The following is an 8,927-nucleotide window of genomic DNA, read 5'->3' on the forward strand; positions in this document are numbered from 1 at the left end:
CTCCCCTCCCAGGCTCCTGAGTCTGGAAGGGAGTGTAGGGATCTGAGAAGACATTTGAATCCGACTGAAGGAGTACATTTATTTTGTTGTAAATCCCTGTGAACTACCGAACTTAGTTATTATAATTTTTTTCTCCAACTGGTTATCCAAATAATAGTTTTTATTTGTATTTTATTAAGGATCCCCATTAGCTACTGCCACTCTTCCGGTCTCATTGCTGCATCTCCCCAACTGGCTCGGGAGAAACGAAGGTTGAGAAATGCATCCTCCGAAACATGATCCGCCAAGCCACGCTGTTTAAACCGGAAGTCAGCAGTATCAATGTGTCGGAGGAAACATTGTTCAACTGACAACCTAGTCAGCTTGTAGGTGCCCGGCCCGACTCAAGGAGTCGCTAGAGTGCGATGAGCCAAGGAAAACACTGCCGGCCAAACCCTCTCCTAACCTGGATGGTACTGGGTCATTTGTGGGTTGCCGGATGGGGCTCCCGGTAATGGATCGAACCCCAGGATGAAGTGGCGCCTCAGCTTAGACAGCTGCGCCACTCGGGAGGAAGGTGCAGCTTGCCATGCAAATTTGCTAACATCAGTTCGGCTGTTTCCACTCATGAAAACTGACGATGCTAATATGACTGTAGCCATATATATATTTAGCATGAACTATGCCTTTAAAGTCTCCCAGTTTTCACCTCACCCAATAGGTGGTTGCAATACAACTTTTTGGTCTAGTCTGCCAATAAAAACTAAAGTAAATGGAATTCCCTCTCTCTATTGAATAGTTTTATCATCTGGCAAATTTAATAGGAGTGACTTACTATGGAGGCATTAATATTGCTATGGAAAATCGTGACTGGGTGTAGTAGTGTGTTTTTGATGGGTTCCAGCCTACTTGGGAATGGGCAGGAATGTAATTGTAGACCAGGTAGCCAAAGGGCTTTAAAACTATAAACTATATATAATTGGTATTCCCGCTCCACTGGGTAGAGGTGAGGCCAAATGCGGTGCAGGCTGGTAGGAGGAGCTATAGGATGACATGGAATTAATGGAACGGAGTCAAACATATGGTTTCCGTAAGTTTGCTACCATTCAATTCATTACATTCCAGCCATTACAATGAGCCTGTCGTCCTATAGCTCCCCCCACCAGCCAAATGTAAGATTAGAGCTATTATGATAAATGTGTGGCAGAACAGGTGGGACAGCTAGCCCTCTACAAGGTGGGTGGACAAACACTCAAAAATCATGTATGGCTCTTTTTTATTTTCTTAGTAGTACAGGATAAGGCAGGAAGGTTTAGATTTTTCTTAATATTTGTTTATTTATTATTTTAGTTTGTAAACTGTGATTGACTACACTCCAGTACAGTAGGTGGCGGCATGCACCTCTAACGGTTGTTTACCGTTATAACACCATAAACGAAGAAACCGTAATAAACGAACGTGTACAGTGACCAAGAGCAATTCAATTGTTGTTAGACGTTTAACACCCTGGAACTCAACATAAGATTAATTTAACCGCACAGTATCACATACTTACTCCCGGTATTCTTTAAATTTAATTGGAGACGACTTGGTTGATAGATGTGAACTAGGTAACTCTAGCTAGCTGTTAACAATGGCTAACTGTATGGTTTTTCACTCTCAAATGGCCTCCATTATGGAGGTTCTAGCGAATGCAGCTGTGGCTGAGATATGTAAACTCGTAGATGACGACTATGCAGTGTTTCGTTTGGAAATAACTCAAAGCCAGAAAGAAAACAGGGCATTGCGGAGGAAACTACAGCTACTGGAAATTAAGGTGGCACGGGAGCGCGCAGAGAGGACAATGAGAGAGCGCGTCCTCGCCAGTCATCCCTGTAATGTCAAGATCCTCGACCGATACAGAGGAAATGCAAAAGGTACATTTTGGCGGAGGCTGCGCGGCGTGTCTCCTTTCATATAGAGCTCAGTACTCGTCGCCCCGTTCCCCTCTACATGTGTTATCCAGAATTGGGTCTTGGTCCGTTTTTGGACAGTATGCAATATTTCCCCATATTGCGCATAGACACGATCATATTCTAACCAGATTCCTGATTTATTGCACTTCCAATGATTTACTAAATGAAAACAATGTGATACCTGGAACATAATACATCAATCAATAAATAGTATATCAAGAAGTTATGAGAAGTGTTACCTTACATTATTGCCAATTCTAGACAGTGTCAATAGAATACAATATACCTAACCACCTCTTTTCCTCCAATCACTCTCAGGTGAAGGACATCTCACTAGAGGCCACAGGAGCTTTGTGAAGCCAGCAGGACAAAATATATGGCGAGATGACCACCCAATCACTGTTGATGAGGGGATAGGAAACTCAACCCATTATGTTATAGAGGTTAGTGTAATAGTGTTATATAAAACATGAGTTACTTTGTAAATCAAATGTGGACAGTTTATTTCAGAAAGGCCCTCCTCAGCTATTCACTAGCTTCCATGTGCATCCTTATTTATCTGCCATAATGGAGCTTTTGAGACTTCCCTACGGCATTGTTATCCAATTCAACCCATGTACCTGTAATAACCTCCTCTCTTCTTGTGTCAGTCTGCAGATGCAGAGGATGCAGGTCCTGGGGTCAAGCAGGAGTTGACTGAAGGAGAGGAGGACCCACGGCACAGCAGAGACATCCAGACTGGTGTGCCCCCTGTAGCCACAGAGAACCCCTCCACCGCCCAAGAGCAGTCCAGGACCCAATGCAGCATCATGGAGGTCAGTGGAACGCTGAACGCCATCCTCAAGTCAGAGACAGACACCGAGACTTTAACGGGGATAAACCGATTGGGCTGTCAACCTGCTCCACACTCAGAGTATTTACTTTACGGCAACCTGAGCCCAAGGACTGTTCTGTCCCATCGGGACTCAGGTGACACTTTACAGACTGTCAATGATCCATCGTGTTCATACACTACAGAGACAGAGATGATACCTGGTGACATGCCTGTGGTATTAGATACACAGACTAATCCAATGAAAGTGGACTGGAACCAGTACAGTAGTAGTGTATACTCGGAAGGGTGCCGAGATAAGAAAGGGGAGGGTCTGGTCGTAGATGAGGTGATTGTGAAAGTGGAGGACGATGCTCCTCTGATATGGAGTGCAGACGAAACTCACTTAGGAGAAGGACACTCGCAGGGCAACACCAGTGACTTCTTAGACTACAGGGAAAGCTTAGAAACAAATCTAAATGTCGAGACCCACTCCCCTTTACACGAGTTCAAGGATCGCGACCCATTATCCATGTCGATGGGGCCTTCCGATTCACACAGGGAACAAAAGGCCAAGGCGCGAGGAGGGGGAGCCACATCAGACAATAGTAAAGAGAAACGGTTCCTCTGCATATTCTGTAACAAAGGCTTCCGCTGCCCCCAGAAGGTGGACATCCACCAGAGGGTTCACACAGGGGTGAAACCCTTCAGCTGTACCCAGTGTCACATGCGTTTCGCCCAGGCATGCACCCTGAAGAGGCACCAGAGGGTCCACACAGGGGAGAAACCCTTCAGCTGTACCCAGTGTCACATGTGCTTCGCTCAGGCTGGTGACCTAAAGAGGCACCAGAGGGTCCACACGGGAGAGAGGCCTTTCGCCTGTGCGCACTGTGGGAAGAGGTTCTCAGAGAAGAGCTACCTCAGGTTACACCAGCAGAAAAAACACTCCACTCTATAACAAGCACTTATATCAAAAGAGAAAGATTAATTTTAGTTGTCATCAGAAAATATCCGCAGATGCATTTGGATATTCCTGGGTAGAATATTACATCCAGACATTGTGTTAAGGAATACTGTATATACAGTCCCTACAGTGCATTCGGACCCCTTGACTTTTTCCACATATTGTTACATTACAGCCTTATTCTAAAATTGATTAAATTATTTCCCCCCCTCAATCTACACACAAACATGTTTTTAGACATTTTTGCAAATGTATTAAAAATCAACTGAAATCACATTTACATAAGTATTCAGACCCTTTACTTAGTACTTTGTTGAACACCTTTGGCAGCAATTACAGCTTCAAGTCTTCTTGGGTATGACGATACAAGCTTGGCACACCTGTATTTGGGGAGTTTCTCCGATACTTCTCTGCAGATCCACTCAAGCGCTGTCAGGTTGGATGGGGAGCATCGCTGCACAGGTATTTTCAGGTCTCTCCAGAGATGTTCGAACGGGTTCAAGTCCAGGCTCTGGCTGGGCCACTCAAGGACATTCAGAGACTTGTCCCGAAGCAACTCCTGCGTTGTTCTGTTGGAAGGGGAACCTTCGCCCCCAGTCAGGTCCTGAGCGCTGTGGGGCAGGTCTTCATCAAGGATCTCTCTCTGTACTTTGCTCTTTTCATCTTTCCGTCAATCCTGACAAGACTCCCAGTCCCTGCTGCTGAAAAAGGGTGCTGGGTTTTCTTCAGACGTAATGCTCGGCATTCAGGACAAAAGGTTCAATCTTGGTTTCAATCTGACCAGAGAATCTTGTTTATAGAGTCCATTAGGTGCCTTTTGGAAACTCCAAGCGGGCTTTCATGTGCCTTTTACTGAAGAGTGGCTTGCGTCTGGCCACTCTACCATAAAGGTCTGATTGATGGAGTGCTGCAGAGATGGTTGTCCTTCTGGAAGGTTCTCCCATCTCCACAGAGGATCTTTGGAGCTCTGTCAGAGTGATCATCGGGTTCTTGGTCACCTCCTTGACCAAGGCCCTTCTCCCCTGATTGCTCTGTTTGGCCGGGTGGCCAGCTCTAGGAAGTCTTGGTGGTTCCAAACTCCTTCAATTTAAAAATTATGGAGGCCACTGTGTTCTTGGGGACCTTCAATGCTGCAGACATTTTTTGGTACCCTTCCCCAGATCTGTGCCTCGTAACAATCCTGTCTCGGAGCGCTCCGGACAATTCCTTCGACCTAATTGCTTGGTTTTTGCTCTGACAACTGTGGGACCTTATATAGACAGGTGTGTCCCTTTCCAAATCATGTCCAATCAATTGAATTTACCACAGATGGACTCCAATCATGTTGTAGAAACATCAAGGATGATCAATGGAAACAGGATGCAACTGAGCTGAATTTCAAGTCTCACAGCAAAGGGTCTGAATAATTATGTAAATAAGTTTTTAATTTTTTTTTATACATTTGCTAAGATGGTTTTTGCGTTGTCATTATGGAGTATTGTGTGTAGATTGAGGATTTTTTTTATTTAATACGTTTTAGAATAAGGCTGTAAAGTCAAGGGGTCTGAATACTTTCCAAATGCACTGTAGCTCCTTTCATATTTTTTTTGATCCTGACCAGTGTTGGAAAAAGTACAAGTCATACGTGAGTATAAGTAAAGATACCTTAATAGAAAATGACTCAAGTAAAAGTGAAAGTCACCCAGTAAAATACTACTTGAGTAAGTCTAAAAGTATTTGGTTTAAAATATACTTAAGTATTAATAATATTTCATTCCTTAAATTATGCAAACCAGACAGCACAAGGTTGTTTTTAAATTTTATTTATGGAGAGGGGCACACTACAAACAAAGCATTTGTGTTTAGTGCATCTGCCAGATCAGAGGCAGTAGGGATGACCAGGGATGTTCTCTTGATAAGTGTGTGAATTGGACTATTTTCCTGTCAATGTACTTTTGGGTGTCAGGGAAAATGTATGGAGTAAAAAGTACATTATTTTCTTTACGAATTTAGTAAAGTAAAAGTTGTCAAAAATATAAATAGTAAAGTACAGATGTTTCATGCAGGTTTATCCTGGGGTGACGTTTTGGTAACCATGTAAATCTCCCGGACATGGTGAATTTGATCAATATATTCAGCATCAAAGTAGACATCATGCAAGACTACAAATCCCTGCAAAGCCATCTCTAGCTGACACCTTTGCTAACTCGTTTGTGTCATTTTAAAACTTGCAGAAGACAGTTCACAGAATTGTCCATTTAAAGAAATGTAGGCAATTTATATTATACAGGCGAATATATTGATAAGTCACCTTGTCCTTGAGATTTACACCGTTATCAAAACGTCACGCCAAGGACGTCATGCCAAGGTAAGGCTACACGAAACACAGTCCTTATTTGAAGTGTTTCTTAAATCCCCCATGGGAAAAATGAATGGTGGAAAAAAAATTGGAAAAAGTTCCTTGTTTGACCGCTAGGTTATATGGGTATTATGACTCATACTATGGCACTCTATATGGAACTGGATGAGGTGAACTGAGGAAAGAAGGAGTACGATGAGACAGAGTAGATGATATGGTGATGGTTGGTGTGATGGTGTCTGTAAAAATGCTTCACTGATGAAGAGTGACAACCTGTCATGTAGGTTGATACTGGTGTTTTATAATGAGGAAATTATAGTGCCTTAATTCATGTTTACTTGACATAAAGTAATGAAGATATGTGTAATGTTAAACCTTTTCCAAAGTATTCAACAATTAATTTGATCAAAGCAAGGGTACCAGATTTACAGAAAATGTAAAGTGTTACCATAGTGAGAAAAGTTATTCTACTTGTCACAGGTATAGTTTTGTGCAATAAAGGTACATTGAGTGTAAAATATGACCATGTTGTTGAAATTAAATACAAAATGTACTGACTTGGTATTTTTTGTGCCGTTGCAGTGACTGAGTTTTGTATATCAGTCGAACCAAAACATACTTAATTCGTGAATCAACACATATGGATTTGTCCAGTTTTGCTGGCGGGAGAGCCTGGATCAGGAGCCTCTGCGCTTCCGTCCCAAGTCGGAACCAAGATCTCATGTTAAATACTGTTGAAGTAATATAGCTACAGGTTTATCTACCTCATCTAAAGCCCATTCTGGTGGGAAGCTGCTATAGACCAAGTGCTAACAGTCAGTATCTGGATAACGTGTGAAATGCTTGATAATGCATGTGATATCAACAGAGAGGTATTTTCTGGGTGATTTAAATACTGGCTTTCATCAAGCTGCCCACTCAAGAAAAAGTGTCAGACTAACTAGTGCCTGCAACCTGGTTCAGGTTATCAGTCAACCTACCAGGGTAGTACCAAACAGCACTCATGGTCAAAACCTATTGTGATGGTGTCTGTAAAAATGGCTAAGATGGGGAGAAGTATGTCCATAATAAAGCACTGCTCTACCTTAACAGCACCATCAACAAGGCAGGTCCTACAGGCTCTAGTTTTGTCACACCTGGACTACTGTTCAGTCGTGTGGTCAGGTGCCACAAAAAAGGACTTAGGAAAATTGCAATTGGTTCAGAATAGGGCCACACGGCTGGCCCTTGGATGTACACAGAGAGCTAATATTAAAAATATGCATGTCAATTTCTCCTGGCTCAAAGTGGAGGAGAGATTGACTTCATCACTACTTGTATTTGTGAGAGTAATTGACATGTTGAATGCACCGAACTGTCTATTTCAACTACTGGTGCACAGCTTGGACACCCATGCATACCCCACAAGACATGTCACAAGAGGTCTCAATCCCCATGTCCAGAACAGACTATGGAAGGAGCACAATACTACATAGAGACATGACTACATGGAACTCTGTTCCACATCAAGTAACTCATGCAAGCAGTAAAATAAAATTTAAAAAATAGATTCAAATAAAATTTTAAAAATAGATTAAAAACACCTTATGCAACAGCAGGGACTATGAAGCAACACAAACATAGGCACAGACACATACATACACACAATAACATATGCACTATACACACAAATATTTTGTACTGTAGATATGTGGTAGTTGTGGAGTAGGGCCTGAGGGCACAGTGTGTTATGAAAACTGTAAATGTATTGTAATGATTTTAAAATTGTATAAACTGCCTTAATTTCACTAGAACTCAGGAAGAGTAGCTGCACGGGGATCCATAATAAATACAAATACAAACCATGAGTGACAGAGACTCCACCACACAGAACACAACCAGTGGACAGGTGGACTGAACAACCTCAGTCCTGGTGGTCATCAGAGAGACAGAGGCTCCAGTCAGGGATCCAGTCTGCAGCCCAGACCCTTCTCTTCACAGTATCAGTGCAGGGATGGAGCAGGGCCTGGGGCTGATAGGAACAGGAGGGTCTATGATACAAACACCACACCATGATGAACAGAGCAGGTCACCCTGGGATTCAACCTTCACAGAGAATGGTGAGTGGAACCCCCTGGTGGTAGACTAACAGGAAGTGCCTAGTGGCTCAGTTCATAGAAAGCCTGGGCTTGGACCTGGGTCTAGCTTTCCTCAGCTACCTCATGGTTACTGCACCAATATAGAATGTCAGGATGGGCGGTCACCACGAGGTACCTAGCCTATAACACAACACACAATCCAAGCAATAGCAAGAGGTCAAGGAGGGAGCTCAAAGATGAACCACCTGAGGGTGGTGGCTCCTGCTTCTACCTCTGGTGTCATTGGGTCACAACGTTGGAGGCGGAGCATTAGGACAGACGCAGACAAGCCGTAAGCCTGTCTCACGTGTGGGAAGTGCTTCGCTGAGGCGAGCTATGTGAAGCAGCACCAGACCGTTCACACCAAGGAGAGGCCCTTCAAGTGCAAACTATGTTACAAGAGCTTCTCCTTCCTGACTAACCTTACCAGACAGGGGAGTGTCCACAATGGGGAGACATCTTAGCATTGTGGCTTTAGCTGACATATTATAGTCATCATGTGAAGTGTCTTGGGGTAAGTTGTTTGGTGTGCTGGCATAGCCAAAACACTCATTGAAGTGTAACACTATATTTCCCCTCTAAATTTGGTTTTGCCTATGTTCTATTCATAACCATTATAAATGTTTCTCTTTTTTTATAACACCTTTATATTATAACATCCCTCCCACTGACATTATTTGGCATAATCAGGTGGTACCTGTTCCTTTATGTACTATAAATAGGTGATCAAATCTGTTAATGAATGAGAATTCATGTTGTCCTT

General features: G+C 43.0%; 1 protein-coding gene across 1 annotated transcript; it reads left to right on the forward strand.

Moving 5' to 3' along the window:
* Positions 1 to 1,421: 1,421 nt before the first annotated feature.
* Positions 1,422 to 6,591, forward strand: LOC115146722 (zinc finger protein 583-like). The gene is made up of 3 exons (XM_065003950.1): positions 1,422 to 1,895; positions 2,253 to 2,377; positions 2,585 to 6,591. Exons 1-3 carry the CDS (start codon positions 1,613 to 1,615, stop codon positions 3,701 to 3,703), a joined length of 1,527 nt encoding a protein of 508 aa, XP_064860022.1. The 5' UTR covers positions 1,422 to 1,612; the 3' UTR covers positions 3,704 to 6,591.
* The last annotated feature ends 2,336 nt before the right edge of the window (positions 6,592 to 8,927 follow it).

This window comes from Oncorhynchus nerka, linkage group LG18, assembly GCF_034236695.1.
Source record: "Oncorhynchus nerka isolate Pitt River linkage group LG18, Oner_Uvic_2.0, whole genome shotgun sequence".
Classification (NCBI taxonomy): Eukaryota; Metazoa; Chordata; class Actinopteri; order Salmoniformes; family Salmonidae; genus Oncorhynchus; species Oncorhynchus nerka.